At 47.4% G+C, this 15,877-nt stretch overlaps 1 protein-coding gene across 7 annotated transcripts in view; it reads left to right on the top strand.

Moving 5' to 3' along the window:
• The window catches only part of SFMBT2 (Scm like with four mbt domains 2), a 244,238-nt gene that overhangs the window by 216,808 nt on the left and 11,553 nt on the right, over window positions 1-15,877 (top strand). For all 7 annotated transcript variants that reach the window (XM_070601099.1, XM_070601103.1, XM_070601097.1 and 4 more), the window contains 4 exons: window positions 5,743-5,918; window positions 9,878-10,044; window positions 10,406-10,669; window positions 11,500-11,628. In XM_070601099.1, the coding sequence (XP_070457200.1) occupies window positions 5,743-5,918; window positions 9,878-10,044; window positions 10,406-10,669; window positions 11,500-11,628 (736 nt within the window). The remainder of the gene's footprint in view (window positions 1-5,742; window positions 5,919-9,877; window positions 10,045-10,405; window positions 10,670-11,499; window positions 11,629-15,877) is intronic.

A 15,877-nucleotide genomic window follows, 5' to 3' on the forward strand; every position in this document is an offset into this window, starting at 1 on the left:
ACATAATCAAAATCAGAAAATGAATGTCGACATTTGACTACGATCTGATCCTCAGATTCCACTTGAGTTTCACCACTTATGCCAGTATTTTCCTTTATGGCCAGAGCACCGAGTCCAGAATCTCGCATTTCGTTAGGGTGCTGTCTCTCTTCACTCTCCTTTCTTCTGGAAGTGTTGCTCAAACTTTCCTTGACTTTCATGACCTTGATATTTCTGAAGACTCTGGACCACTTCTTTTGTAGAATGCCACTTCCTTTGGTGTCTCCTCATGACCGAATTCAGATCATGCATCTTGAGCAGGAATCTCACAGAAGAAAGTACCTTCTCGTTGCATCCTGCCTGCTGGCACACAAGTTCCGTTTGCCGCGTCGCCGGTGATGTTCACTCTGATCACTTAGTCAAGGTGATGTCTGCCACGCTTTTCCACTGCAGAGGTAGTTTGTGGAGAGATGCTTCACATGTGTAAATATCCCCTTCTTCATCAAACTTTCCATCTAGTCATAAATTTATTTATATCCATAAGAATTCATGGATCCCTGTTCTGTTCAATGGGTTATCATCCATTGCCCCCATCACTTATCTTGATGCTCAGTTGCCCCAGATTTGGCCAATGGGAGCCACATCAAGCTAGCTTTTCTTTATCCCTTGGACATTTCTCCATCATCCTCTGATACTTTTTTCACTTTCTGACCCGATAATATGTTCCTGGCTTGTTAGTCCTTTCTCTGCCCCAGTCCTGGAGTTAGCTGTTTCTCCCGGGAGCCTTGATTTTCCTGCGATTGGTGGTGGGATGTTTTTCAGTGGGGGAGGTATAAAATGGTATTTAGAACCAAGATCTGACATTCGTACACTCACTACTGTTAGAGGGGGATGGCTCCCAGGCTCTCAGTGGACAGAGCGAGGGCATTTGTGTGTCTGTACGTGTGTGTACACGTACGAGTCTGTGTCTACACACACACACCTAAGAACACATTTGCATTTGTATTTATCTCTCTGTCTCTTGGATCAGGAGTTCTCAAGACCACTTCCACGTTCTAAGTTCCACTGCAAGGAATCTTGAGACTCACCATGTAGTTGTGCTCATGGCTAAGCTTTTACAGCCATGTAATAAGGACCCAGTGAGGTTGTAAGGAGAAGAGATGCAGATGGAGTCTGGAAGAATCATATGCTCCAATTCCTGTCCGACACCGCAGGTTCCTTCTAGTCTTTTCCTTTCCCGTACTTGCAACGCCCCCCCTCTGACAGTGGGAAACGTGGCTCATGCTGTCTTCTGTGTCTTTGTGTCTTCGATCAGGCCCCGCTATGCAACCAGGCTCTTGTCACGTTGTTCTCGTCCCACTTGGGCATCAACACTCAGTGCCACCCACCCCATCACCCGTGTGCAGAGCCCTCCTTGCCTGCCACAGGTCTGGATCCTTCCAGGTGGGGGTTAATTGCAGAGGACCCCTAGGACCGGCACCTGTAGAAGAGAGAGGAAGGAAGCCGATTGGGCAGAGGGAGAGATGGGCTGTGGCCCATGACAGCTCTGGAGTTAGAATACCCCTCCATGGTGGTCCCGAGTGGGTCCCGAGCAGCCAGGCGTTTTTGCCCCTGATGCAATAAGTCATTATTGCAGGGGGGCTGTCTCTGGGGAAGGGGCAGGGAGGGCAAGGCAGCTTTTGCAGCTGAGCGACCCTAAAGGGACCAACAGCTGCAGGCCACCTGCCAGCAGCAACGCCGGCAGCAGGGGTGGGAGGTCCCGGCCACGCTCACAGCACCTCCACCCTGTACCAGGGCACTGTAGGTCCCACCCCGCTTTCCCCAACCACCACTGCCGTGGCGTTAGACAGGATTGTTCCGGAAGGGCAGGGAAGAGGAGAGGAGCCCATTGCTTTTAAACCATCCTATAATTCCATTGTCGGGAATTTAGATCAGCTTTTCCTAATTGTGGGAACTTCTAGTAAAACACTTGCTTCCACTGAATCATCCTAAACTGGAGGGGGAACAAAGCTGTCCTTTTTCCATTTTCCACGTGCATTTGTTCCCTTTCTCCTTACATCCCCTTAAGTTGTCGCTGCAGGTGGCTGCTTCGGAATTTGCAGGTGTGGGAACATAAATATCTGTCTCTGGGCCCCACTTCCACAGTTTGAATTCTAACCCAGTTTTCACATTTCTCCTGCTTTTTGACCTTCTGTTATTTTTTTTTAAGGGACTTTAAGAATCTTGATACTGAGCTTTTTAGGAGAGCCGTGGGACCACTGGAATCGTAGTGAAAAAAAACTACAAGAGAAATGTCCCAGTGAAGTATTTTTATTCCTTGTGTCCCAGAACAGTACATAGGCTGGGTTCACAGAGTTGTGCTGTTTTTATTATGCAACACAACAGAAGCAGTGAGCAGGAACCACCCAAAAGGGGATGAGAGCCCCCTCTGTGGTGCAGGGGTCAGTGGAGGTCCTAGAAAAAATCTACAGTCGTGCAAGCCTGTGGGATTTAAAGCATGATCTTATCTACAAAGAATTGCTTTTTAGTTCTTACTGCACAGAAAGTCAAGCTTGCACTTGAGAGAAATGGAAGAACAAGGAGTACAGAGGGACTGGGGATGCGAAAACCAAGGAATGAACGTAAAGTCCAGTTTTTCAAGTTAAAATTTATTTTTTTTTGCTGTTAGGGGGAAAATATTTTCCAATCTTCAGAAAGACAGAAAAAAACCCAAACTGAAATAAACTCAGGAGGAGTTTATTATCCTGTTTATTTCTATCACCACTTTATTCTGAGTAAACCAGGTCTAGATTTTGAACTTAATGTTTTATTCACAAATTTCAGAAGTGGCAGTCTCTTTATGTTGCAGTCTTAGTGGCACCGCTTGCCTGATGTCCCTGTTGTGTTTGTGGTGGAGCGTTAGGGACCTGAATCTTCGAGAGCCGGAAAGAGCAAGTTGGCAAAGAGTTTGCGTTATCATCCCTAGTCGTCCATGCCCGCTTTCTTTGGTCGTTCACTGTCTCTTGATTTTGGTTAGTTTCCTAAAAACTAACACAAGTTTTCTCTGCCAGTGCTACTGCAGTATGCTATTTTCCTGGAAAATAAATTGTTGTCCAAGATTTCAACTTAAAAATTAGGGTACACGTCAAGGACAGAGTTTAACAGCCCCGGCTGTTTCGACGTGTCATCATTTCAGTGGACTCTAAGGTTAGTGAGATGGTGAACTAAAGATCTGTGAGCCGTTGCCAACTGAAGAGTCTGCAGTTATTTTCTACCAATGATAGTCCTAAAAACTGTACCCAAGGGGATTCAGACTGATTTCCAGATGCTCATCTTTTCAGCCAGGCGTTCTTGACCATAAATATTCGAATGAGGGCTTCAGTACCTAATTTTACAACAAGAATCCATCCAAACTGCTTCCCAGAAGATCTGGTTTCCAGTTTAGGATCAGTGACTTCCTTCCATGTGGGTTTTCTTGGGCAAGAGAAAGTCTTTTTCTCAAAAGTGACAAGCAACAAGGGACAATATCTAGATGCTAGAATCTTTCTCACCGTAAATTATTGGTCATGTTCATGTGGAAGGGGGCAGGTCATTTTCATTTTTCGTGAAACAGTTATGTTTTATTCAAAGAAGGAAAACAATATTATACTGCCCTCAATTCTTCTAGGGCCTTGGGGAAGACATCAGAGATTAATTAATATTTAAGTACCATGGCACTAAGACAACCATTTCTGTAAGGAGTGTTGGTTGTGTTTTTAAGATTCCCATACCTTAATACCGTAAAATCAGTTTATGGTGGATAAACACAAAAGGTGTTTGAATTTCCAGGACTCGTTCTCTGGTGCCTCGAAAAAATGTTTTGGAAAATTTTAATACTTTAATGGTCTTCCCCCTAAGATTAGAGGAAGAACACGTAAGGATGACCTCAGGCAATTGTTGCAAAATCTGATCCGAAAAAGGAGAAATTCACGGGAAGTGACAGCCATGATTAGCATGGAAAACACATTTGTTGCTGATGCTGAAGTGTCAGCAAACTGTCCTGGGGTCCTCCCTTCCTGTCCTGCCCTTCCGCCTTGAGGTGACAGTTGTTTTCATTAGTCTGCTAGGTCTGCCCTAACAGAATAAGACCGATCAGGCGGCTTAAACCATAGAAATGTATTTCTCACCGTTCTGGAGGCTGGACGTCCAAGATCGAGGTGTCAGCAGGGTTGGTTCCTCCTGAGGCCGCTCTCCTAGGCTTGCAGACAGCCACCTTGCTGTGTCACACACACTCCTGGTGTTTCTTCCTCTTCTTGCAAGGATATCAGTCCCGTGGGATTAGAGCTCCACCCTTATGACCTCCTTTAACCTTAATGACCTCTTTCAAGGCCCTGTCTTCAAGTGCAGTCACATGAGGGGTTAGGGGTTCAATGTCTGAATTTTGGAGGGACGGTTCAGTCCATAGCATGAGCAAAGGTCCTGTGTCAGGTCCCTCTGTTAGATTTACTGCTTCGTGGAGAGGAAGCCAAAGCCCGTGGCAGCATTGGCCAAGGGTAGCTGGCTTCTCTGGAGCGAGTCTTAGCTCATGGAGTGTGTTTCACTTTTTCCCAGCCTAGAGGGGGAGACGAGTGGTTGCCCAGTGGGCACGCTGTGTTGAAGGCTCTGTCGTTGCATTTACTCCTTTCACATTGAAGAGCTAGAGAAATCTTTTCCTTTAACTACTGATAATTCATCTGAGGCCCATTACGGTTCTGTGAGCATTCAAGTCTCCTGCTCCCAGCGTCTGCGATGCAGAGACTCTGCCCGTGTCTCACTCATAAGGTTGCTTTGCGTGTTTTGTTGGGTTTTTAATTATAAAATCTATTGTGTTTCTCTCCTCTTAAACGTGACCTTGCGTACCTATCACCATTCTGCACAGATACCGTTTGCCATGGACTGAATGTTTGTATCCCCCAAGAATTTGTCTATTGAAATCCTAACCCCCAATGTCTTAGGATTAGGAGATGGGGGCCCTTGGGAGGTGATCAGGTCTTGAGGGTGGAGCCTTAATACATGGGATTAGTGACCTTATACAGGAGACCCCAGAGAGCTCCCTCCCCACTTCTGTGCTATATGAGGACACAGCAAGAACAAGGCCCTCTATCAACCAGAAAGGGGGCCCTCCCCAGACACAGGATCTGCCACATCTTGATCCTGGACTTCCAGCCCCCAGAACTTTGAGAAAGAAATATCTGTTGTTTACAGCCCCGCAGTCTACGGTATTTTGTCATAGCAGCATGAATGTAATAAGACACTGTGTACGAATGATAGTAATTATCTTCATTTCAACAATATGATATGCAACTTGACAAAGATAACATTTCCGTTCTGAATTTGCACGGTCTTCACAGAGAATCACGACACCGTATCCACTCATATTTTTCAAAAATTAAATACTATAGAAGCAAGAAAATACACTGTATTTCATTAACTTCATTTTGAGGATTCTGTCCACTAGGTATGTACCGCATACTGCTAATATCTGGTATTAAATTAGGTACAGCGCCATGAGAATATGCTCAATGGAAATCTTTATTACAGAGATCCCGTTTGAGCTCTGTCGTCACAAATATTGTGCACGAGGTCGGGCGTTTCTTAAGAACATTTTTATGAGATCAAAATGAACAATAAAAGTAAATGACCCGGAACTCACACACGGTGTGCTTTGTTGTTAGAAAATAAAGGGGCTGCTTTTGGAACTCGCTGCACCACATAGGTCTGAGCGATTCTGTGGTCTAGCCATCACTTAAACTCCCTTATTTCTAGGTACAGAGGCAAAACATACAGGGCTGTGGCCAAAATTGTACGAACGTCTGACCAAGTTGCGGATTTCTGCCGGCGAGTTTGTGCCAAGCTGGAATGTTGTCCAAATCTCTTCAGTCCTGTGCTGGTTTCTGAAAACTGCCCGGAGAACTGCTCCATTCACACCAAAACCAAATACAGTAAGTACAAACAATGGAGAGAGTGTTGGTCCATGGGCCCAAACTACAAGGAATGTAGTTGGTGGGTTTGTTTTTTTTAAACCTTTCAAATAGTTTTTTATAGGAATTTCTATGGAAAATTCTTTAAGATTTGCTGTCAAAGACGCTTATGTGTTTTTAGCCTTTTACAAGGAAGGGATGGGGGTGGTTAAAATCAGGATGAATTACCGTTGGGAGGCATTGCCAAAGAAGAAATGAGGATGTATGTGCCGTCGTGAATGTCAGTGGATTGAGTGATTTTGAAAACTATGTGGCTGAGAGAAGAGCACAATAAAACTGATTCTTGGTAGTGGTTAGTAAGCAGAATTCTTTTCTTGGACCTTGCACTGAGAAATTGTAACAGTTCTTTCATTGCCCTTCTTTTTTTTTTTTTTTTTTTTTTGGTGAGGAAGATTGTTGCTGGGCTAACATCTGTGCCATCTTCCTCTATTTTGTAAGTGGGTCACTGCCACAGCATGGTTGACAAGCGGTGTGTAGGTCCGTGGCTGGGGTCTGAACCTGTGAATCCCAGGCCACTGAAGCAGACTGCGCGAACTTAACCGCTACGCCACCAGAACGGCCCCCTCGTTCTCCTTCTTTACACGGAGCAACCACATCATAGTCTGCTTCTCGCCTGTTTATACTGCTTTCCTCCACACTGTCTCATGTTTTTGTGGAGTAGTTGGAGGTGCAGAAGCTGTCTTCCTTTTCGTGCTCCTGACTGTATTTGCTCCTTCACTGTAATGCGGACTCAGTGTTGCTCCCACAGCACACGTCCCCTTCTCTCTGACTGCTTCCTGACAGGATTTTCCCACTTTCGGCACTTGCCCTTCCCCCCATCACGTGTGGTGACCTCTGCCCCCTGTGGTCGGCCTCTCCTAGGCCCTGCCTGGCCCCTGTTCTGAGCTTCATCTCCATGCCCTTTAGCCCCTCCCAGACACCTCCACCACCTCGAGCTCTCAGAACTCTCGCTCTGATCTCAGCTTCTGCTGTCTCTGTCATCTCTAATCCAAGCCCCGCTGCATCCCCTTCACAGGGAGCTGGAAATCTGCTCTGCCAGCCGCTGTTCCCGCCAGCTGCTGGGGTGTCACCAAGACCCACGGTGTGCGTGCGGTCGGTGCTCCGTGGGCCCCAAACAGTTGGGATTTATCAACATATGTGGGAGAACCAGGAATCTGAACATACTGGAAACACTATTCAGAGTGTGAATTTCCTTCTCTTATATAAAGGTTTAATAGGGGTTTTTTGTTGGTTTATTTTTATGCTTTTTTTGGTGAGGAAGATTGGTCCTGAGCTAACATCTGTTGCCAATCTTCCTCTTCTTTTTTTTCTCTCCCCAAAGCCCCAGTACATAGTTGTATATCCTTGTTCTAAGTCATTCTAGTGCCTGCATGGGGGACGCTGCCACAGCGTGGCCTGATGAGTGGTACTAGGTCTGCGCCCAGGATCCAAACCAGTGAACCCCGGGCCACCAAAGCGGAGCACGTGAACTTAACCACTCGGCCACGGGGCCATCCCCTCCTTCTCTTATATATACATAGATATTTTTAAAATCTGTTTTCTGCTTCATTCCTGCTAAAAGTCAGTGACTGTCTCTGACACGCTGAACCTCATTTCATTCTGCACACACAGTCACTCAGGGAGGAACCGTTGGTGTGTTGGCAGAACGTGGTGAGGTCACCATCCCTTTGAAGAACTTGTCTCCACATCACATTTCCTTTGGCTGGAGGAGGGGCTCACTGAGGCAGGCTGCTCAGGAAGAGATGCTTCTGAATCGAAAACGACTTGACTGAGGGCTCAACACGGCCTTGAGCGTTTCCCTTAACAATGGGCTTCCATGTCCTTCCAGGACGTGGTGGGAAATGGGAGGGAAGGAGCACGTTACTGCAAGTCACAGGATACGCAACTGAAATGAACCTAAAGATCTTTCTGGGTCTGGTATTCTGAAAGTTCAGAATCCTAGGATCCCTTGGGTCAACTTACCACGAATATTGCTGCAGACTGAACTGAAGCCCCAGCTGGAGAATGATGAAACAATATTTAGGAGGAATTGAGATCCGTAAGGCCCGTGACAGCCACTCTCTTTCTAAGTCTCTAAAAATGTACTGCATCTTTGCATGCGTTCAGTAAAACCAGTTCTAATTTCCAGCATCCAGCTTCTAAAAATCCAGGCTGCCCCAGACTTGTCTTGTCCACATGAGCTTTTTGAGTGTGAACCAATGCTCATCCGTTTGGACCTGGGACCTAGAGATAACCCTGAAGTAGTGTCACTCGACGGCAGTCTGTCCATGCTCATCGAGGAGTGTGGTCCTGATGGAACTGGAGATGGGGCGTTATTTCAGGGTCTCATGCAACCCGGCCCTCTCAGGAGGGTGACGAGCGCATGCAGATGCTTCCACAGCAGGTGCACCCTCGTGAGTTACATGGCTGCTCTTAAGTGGTTTCTCGACAGTTTTTATAAGTGCCATCCTCATGGACCAAATTCAAGGGAGAGGTATCGGGAACAGAGAATTTTAGTCCTAGTGAAGTCCAACACTAGTTGGTCCTGATGGTCTCGTTTTGCATATAAGGAAAGTGAGGTCCAGAGGCAAGGTGACTTGTCCACATGGTACAGCAGCACGGGGCTGGATGGAAGCCGTGCTTCACCACAGGGTGGGGGGCGCCCACCGTAATCTAGGAGCTGTGCATTTTGATGTTTTCTTTTGGCTCACTCCATCCGTAGGTAAAGTTTCCTTTGCTGCATTTGGTTCTTTTACGGAATGACAGGAGTTACATAGCAGGACACTTGGGCCTTTGGTTAATAAATAAGTTGTCTTGATTATGGTCATAATTGAAAATGAGATTCATAGTAGGTTTTGATTAGTTGCTCATGCATTTAATTTATGGAATGCGTCAATTATTACTAAAAGTTGGTAAATAATTTTCCAGCTAGCACTCTTAAGTGTTAATATAGACAGACATCTCTGCTATAGAATTCAGAAGCAATGCAAAGTCTCCACTGAATAAGAAAAGAATAGAGGACGTAGTTAGGTAATAGATAAGGAACGCTATTTGGGGAGAAAAACGATGCTTCCTCAATCTGGCCTGTGTGTTGAAGATCGCCAGTGTATCTTGGTCAGATCAAGAGATGGGGAGTCCTTCCCGACGAGGCCCCTCCAGCGGTGTTCACCATTCTTGCTGACTGACTGAGTCTTCTTCCAGATGCGACTTGGGAGCAGTTGTCAGAACGTCCAGTGGGAAGTGATTGCCACCACTGTGTGCAGTATTTGGGGCAAGGAAAGGGGACAGAGAGAAACTCCTGGAACAACTGTGGTCTTGGTTGACCCCCCCCCCCTTCTGCACAGTCAGCTAGGGCCGCCATAACAAAGTATCATCGACTGGGTGGCTTGAATAACAGAAATTTATTTTCTCACAGTTCTGGAGGCTGGAAGTGCAAGGTTGAGGTGTCGGCAGGGCTGGTCTCTCCTTGCCTTGCAGAGGGCTGCCTCCTCCCTCTGTCCTCTGTGCACGTACATCCCTGGGCTCTCTCCGTCCTCTTGCAAGGACGCCAGTCCTGTTGGATCAGAGCCCATCCTTATGACCTCATGTAACCTTCATTATGTCCTTTAAGGCCCCCTTTCCAAATGCAGTCTCACAGGGGTTTAGGACTTCACTTTAATTTGGGGGCAGAGTTCTGTCCATAGCACCTTCTAAACATGAGGGCATTGGAGAAATGTTCTCACTCTGTGGAGCTGTTTTCTCGGAATTGCTTCCTGAAGTATAAATGAGGTGTCCAATTTTTATTGTCTCAAAGGGATGAGCCATCTTTCTCTCTCCCCTCGCTCCCTCTCCTTTATTTTTTCTTTCTCTCCTCCCTCTCTCTCTACGATCTCTCTGTCCCTGTATGTACATGTGTGTGTCACCTTTAAAAAAACAGCTTTTAATGCTCTCTCTCCTTGTAGCCTATTATTATGGGAAGAGAAAGAAGATCATTAAGCCCCCGATTGGGGAAAGCCCCGTGGAGACCGGGCACCCCAAACCTGCCAGGCGGAGGAAGCGGCGGAAATCCATCTTCGTCCAGAAGAAGCGGAGGTCTTCCGCCGTGGACTTTGCAGCCGGCTCGGGGGAGGTAAGAGCCACCCACAGGCAGCTTCCAACCTGCCCCCTGGGATGCACGGCCCTGGATGCATAGCGAGGGCGCAGCGGAGGCTTGATGCTGCATGGTTAGAAACGCGGAATTCCAGGAACCCTCCTCGTTGTTTGTGGAAAAGGGATGAACATTTTAGGTTCTCTAGCTGGGGAAGGGCTGCGATGGGGCCTCTGGTTGGGACCGTCGGCTCATCTTCAGAGGCCTCACCAAGTGGTTTGCACAGGGCCACCTGCACAGGGAAAGACCCAGGATCAGAGCCCGGCCCCGCAGCCAGCGCTCAGCCCACCCTCTTGCATCCTCCTTTGGCCAGCCTCCCTTCACGCATTTCCCTTCCTCCTAGGAAAGCGAAGAGGAGGATGCAGATGCCATGGACGATGACACCGGGAGTGAGGAAACCGGCTCCGAGCTCCGGGATGACCAGACGGACACCTCTTCGGCCGAGGTCCCCTCCGCCCGGCCCCGGAGGGCCGTCGCCCTGAGGAGCAGCTCCGAGGCGGAGCGCCGGGCGCCGGTGGAGAGGGCGCGGAGGGGCCGGCGAGCGCAGACGGCCTCGTGCGCCGACGGCGGGGACCAGGGGACGGCCGCCGGCCAGGACGCGGCGGAGGTAACGCCCGCGGCCCTGGAGCTGGCTTGTCGGGTGTGGGCAGCGGGCGCAGTGTTGAAGAAAACCCGCATCACAGTTCATTATATTATAGTTCAGGGCCTCGATTTGGGGGTCCTTGTTTAAAATATGAAATACACCAGCGGCTGCTCCAGCTTGGTTCCTAAACGCTTGGCGATTTCACATCCTGATGGAGGAGGTCAGTGAACATCAGAGTGGGATTCCGAGGGAAGTAGTAACTCCTGTTTTTCGAGAAGATTTAGAACCTCCAGGGACTCGTGTCAGGAGAACAGACAGAGTAAATCCTCAAGGTCTCATGGAACACCAGGCCTTCCCTCTATGGGGTCCCTCTGAGATGCTGTCGAATACTAAGTCGCGTATCAGGCCGCCCCTAAGCCCACAGGTGGTACGTGATCAGCTGAAAAGCCTTTGGTACCATTGTCACAAAAATACACTGGGACGTAGGTGGCTGTCTCACCTACGAACACATGTGCCTTCTCCTTTCTCCTCTCCCTCAGAGATGCGTCCTTAATAAGCAGGCCCAAGACTTCCTGAACTTTGGGATTCAATGGCTGCTGTCACTGTGCCTTTTTTTTTTTTTCACCTCTAAAGGCACACAGGTCTTTAGAGCAAAGTGATAACCCGGGTGAGTTGCTGAGACAGCCCCCGGAGAACGGAAGTCTCTCTGGCTTGGTTCGTCCTGATGCCCAGTGAGAGCCCGAAGGGAGGCCACTCTGGGTCCTGGATGTGTGGCTCCGGCCCGCCAGGAGTTAGAGAGGGTCCCGCCGTGCATGCGGTGATAAAATGACCTCCTTCTCCCCTTCCCTCCGCAGGAGGTAAAACAAGAGGAGGAGGAGAGGCTCGTTCTGGAGAGCAACCCATTGGAGTGGACCGTGACCGACGTGGTGAGGTTCATTAAACTGACCGACTGCGCCCCCTTGGCCAAAATCTTTCAGGAACAGGTACGCCGGGTCTGCTGCGTGTGGGCTGTTTCTGTCGTGAGGCTCGATCTTCGGGAAGCCTCCTGTTTCGGCTGACTTCCTGTGCCCGACTCTGGGGATGGGGATTTCTCGTTACTGGGGGTGGGCAGGGGAGGTGGAGGTCCCGGGTCCACATGTGGTCCCCACTGACACCTCCGTGGGGGGCTCTTTGCCATCCATGGAGATGGAAGTCCTGGCTCTCCTCTGGCCTTGTAGGGGGGATTAGGGGGACTGGTGCCTCCTGGCCAGGCTGGAAGTCAGGGGCCCCCGTGCTTGGCCTTTGCTGGGTGGGTGGGGTGGGCCACCTCGTCCCGCAGGGGAGGAGTTCTTGTCTAAAAGGTTCTGTCTCCCTGGGGTGCCCGTTTCCCAGTCCTTTGCTGAGAGAAAGTGGGCTGTTCTTGGGCCTCTTTGCATCCATGCCAGTAGGCGTTTTGGGGTTGCCAGCTTCTTTAGCAATCAATATTGGATACAGGAGGCAAACAAACAAACGGAAAACCCCAAAGCACTCACTGCCTTGTCGTATCTTGGGTCCCAAAGTCCCTAGCTGGTCTGCCACCTTCTCTCCACCTTTCAGAGTCTTCTTAGGCTTGTTTCATTTATAATGTTATCATTTATAGTTTTAGTTATACTTAGCGAGAGAAATAGGGAAGAGTATGTCAACTCGCTCTTCCCAGAAGTGGGAGCCCTGGTTCCCTTATGTTTAATTTAATGCTCCTTTCATCACTCTTTTCTTCCATTCTGCATTTCTTTCTTTGTAAAATATTTTAAACCCCATGCTACGTTAGGCCCTGTGCTAAATGATGGATAAATGCGAAAACAATTGATAGAATCTCTATGTTAAAGGAATTTGTAATCTAGTAGATGAAATGAGTGTAATTAGCTAAAACTTAAGACATGCTGTGAGCCATCAGAAAGGAGGGTGTTTATTTACATTTTCCCTTAAATTAACATGAAAACAAATTGCCACTCTCTAGAAACATGCCACCTTCTCACTGGCCTCACTTAAAAAGCTCAGCTCGGGGCCTGTGACCCTTGCTCTGCTCTGTTGGCTCAATTTCTTGAAATTTTTTTGCCCCACAAGGTAAATATCTGACTTTCAAGGCCTTGTATGTTAAAAACAATACCATTTCCCATATCATAAATTAAAGATATGTCTTATCCGATCTTTTTTTAGATTAGACAAACCAGTAGTCCGGAAAGAGGGTTATTTAAGCATTCAATCAGGAGGAAAAACAGAGAGACCTCTGATTTCCCACGCACCCAGTGAATTTCCCGGGTTTTCTCCCAAGGCCGCCATTGTGCAGTAGTGAACTGTGGAAAGCAAGTTGGTAAGGCTCCCAGCTCTTCCCAGAGGACAGGAGCTCTTAACAGTCAGAGGTGTCTCCTGCCGACTGCTCGTCTTCTGTAGACACCCAGGGAGCACACGCTGCGTGGGTGAGTGGTGGCCAGAGGGGACATCGCCTCCTCCCTACCTGATGTTAGTTGTGCTTGGTCCCCAGGTGACACTTAAAAGCAGACAAACAGGAACAAGCTTCGTTACCCATAAAGAACCTGGTAATGAGCGTGTCCCTTCATTTAAAACCCACAAAGAGAAAAGAGAGAATTGTGAGCAATGTGAGAAATTACGTCATTTAGGGCTTGTTGATAAGCTGCATCTCTGTCTAGAAAACAAAAATAAAGCAGTCGGTTGAAATCCAGCTTGAAGCATTGCCTAATGTGACCTTCTCCAGGCTGGTGTTTATTAATCGCGGCACTGAGAAAAAGCCTTGCATTCGAATACAGCACAAGGGCTGATGACACAGAGTTTAACGTGTGTATCCGTGCGTTCCTGTGTTCTTTCAGCAAACACGGATGGAGCGTCTGTTACGGGCCTTATGGCATCCAAGAGGCAGACATGGAAGGCAGCATTCTGTATTAGTGTAAAGTCCTGTTTTTGTGTTGTTTTGTTTTTAGACTCAGATGCCCAGTTTTATCTGAGAAATGTCTTTCACTTGGGCCTGTCCCTGAACAGAGGACAGAGCTCCCCCCTAGATGCTGGGTTGGCTGCCGGCGCTCAAGGCCGTTTGTACCGTGAAAAGTTAACAGGCTCACGTGTTGATTCTTTTACAAGTTTCTAGTAATAAGAAAGTGAAAACAAAGCTGACTTGGGGGAAAAAGGCCAAGATACCCCTTTATGCTAAGTCACCCTTAGTTTTACTTCTCAACCTGGTTTATAACAATATCTCAGAAAGTTTCATGCTTCCCAAGCTGAGGCTTCTAAGAAATGAAATGTTTTCAGCCAGTGGCACTTCTAGAATCAAGCAATGGGCTTCAGTTGCTCTTTTCACATCAGTTAAAGCTTGGTCCTACATGCCCACGTATTTTTTTCAAAGAGAGAAAAATAGGTCACTTTAATTGGTAATAGCCTTATTCCTGTTTAATTCTAAATTTCATCTTAGACCATTTCACCTGTTGTAATAAAAGGCCATTGCCTGCTGGGCTATCTGAAGTACGTGGGCACTTGAGTCCTTTTCTGTTCAATCAGATCTTTTTTTTTGTTCTTTGCTGAGGAAGATTTGCCCTGAGCTAACATCTGTGCCAATCTTCCTCTATTTTTTTTTTTCAGTGTGTGGGCCACCAGCATCACATGGCAGCTAACAGAGCAGTGTAGGTCTGTGCCTGGGAACTGAACCCAGGCCACCGAAGCAGAGTATGCTGCGCTTAACCACTAGGCCACCAGGGCCGGGCCTTCCATCCGACCTTTAATTACTAATTTTTACGAATTTGTTCTATTATCTTTGAGCCCCGAGCCACGGCTCTGATTTGGTGGGGCCTGCAGTGGGTCACACCAGGCGTCATCTGAGTTTTTAGATGAACTGGAAGGAGCCCAGGGTCTTTGTTCACTGAGAGGTGGGAGAAATCACAGCACATGGACTGATAGTAGCTGTGTGCATTAGCCCCTCTGGGTGTTGTAAACTCAGAGACTCTCGTAATCACCAGGAGCATCTACAAAAATTATAAACTCCCCATTCCCAGAGTATATGCCTTTTAATTCTGAAATGTTGTGGCAACTGCTTAAAAAAATCTGTACTCTATAATTTCATGCTGCAAACACGTATGTTCTACAGTAAAACTCCATACATCTCTAACTAAAAAAGCCGAAAAACTCTTAAATAGGATTTTGCCTATTCATTCCCCTTTTATGAATCAGAGATGTACAATAAGCAAACTACCCAAATTAGTGATTTACTTTGATAAAAACGTTTCAGCAGAGCTTACAGGTTTGGTTCTCATTTATGCTCTTCGCTCCTCTTTCTATTTCTGTAGACCTGAGTGGCCCCAGGAAGGAACTGCCTAGTCCTAACCTGACCTCTATATCAAAGTAAATTTAATTTTGCCATGTCTAAGTATAGCTTTCATGTATATTTTATGGTAATTTCATTTCCTAACAATTCATAGTCCTTTATGGTAATTCTATGTTTAACATAACAAGCGAGTTGCCAGTGATTCTAAATTGTTATGAGCATATTTATAAGAGTTAAGTCGACTGTGAGGTCCATAATTACATAATCAATGAGAAAAAAATTACTTCTGGAGGCCGGCCTGGTGGCGCAGTGGTTAAGTGCACACATTCTGCTTTGGCAGCCCAGGGTTCGCTGGTTCGGATTCCGAGTGTGGACATGGCACCACTTGGCAAGCCATGTTGTGGTAGGCGTCCCACATATAAAGTAGAGGAAGATGGGCATGGATGTTAGCTCAGGGCGTCTTCCTCAGCAAAAAGAGGAGGATTGGCAGTAGTTAGCTCAGGGCTAATCTTCCTCTAAATCAATCAATCAATAAATAACTTCTTCTTTTCTTCTTTGCCTCTGGTTGGCCTTGCCAGGTGGATTCCTCCTTCAGTCTTTGGCTCCTTGCAGATCACATGTTAGTGTTTTTCCCAGTCTTGCTGCCATTCACCCATCTCTCCCTCCCACCCCGGGTGGGACGTGGGGTGGACGTGGGTTCCATGTACACAGATGAGAGTCAGGGTGGACGTGTCAGTCAACCACGGTTTTGGTATCACGGAGCCACCACCACTGTTCTTCCCCACCAGTGACATCTGATGGTTGGCTTCTAAGCCTAGTGCCTGACGCTGGGTGTTTGGAAATTGGAGGCGTGATTTTATTCTTGGTAGCCTAGTCTCAAAATGAGAACACTCAGGAGTTCTGTTTTACATCAGCAGAGAAGTGGGAAAATGAGTGGAGAACCCAGC

This window comes from Equus przewalskii, chromosome 30 (assembly GCF_037783145.1).
Source record: "Equus przewalskii isolate Varuska chromosome 30, EquPr2, whole genome shotgun sequence".
Taxonomy (NCBI): Eukaryota; Metazoa; Chordata; class Mammalia; order Perissodactyla; family Equidae; genus Equus; species Equus przewalskii.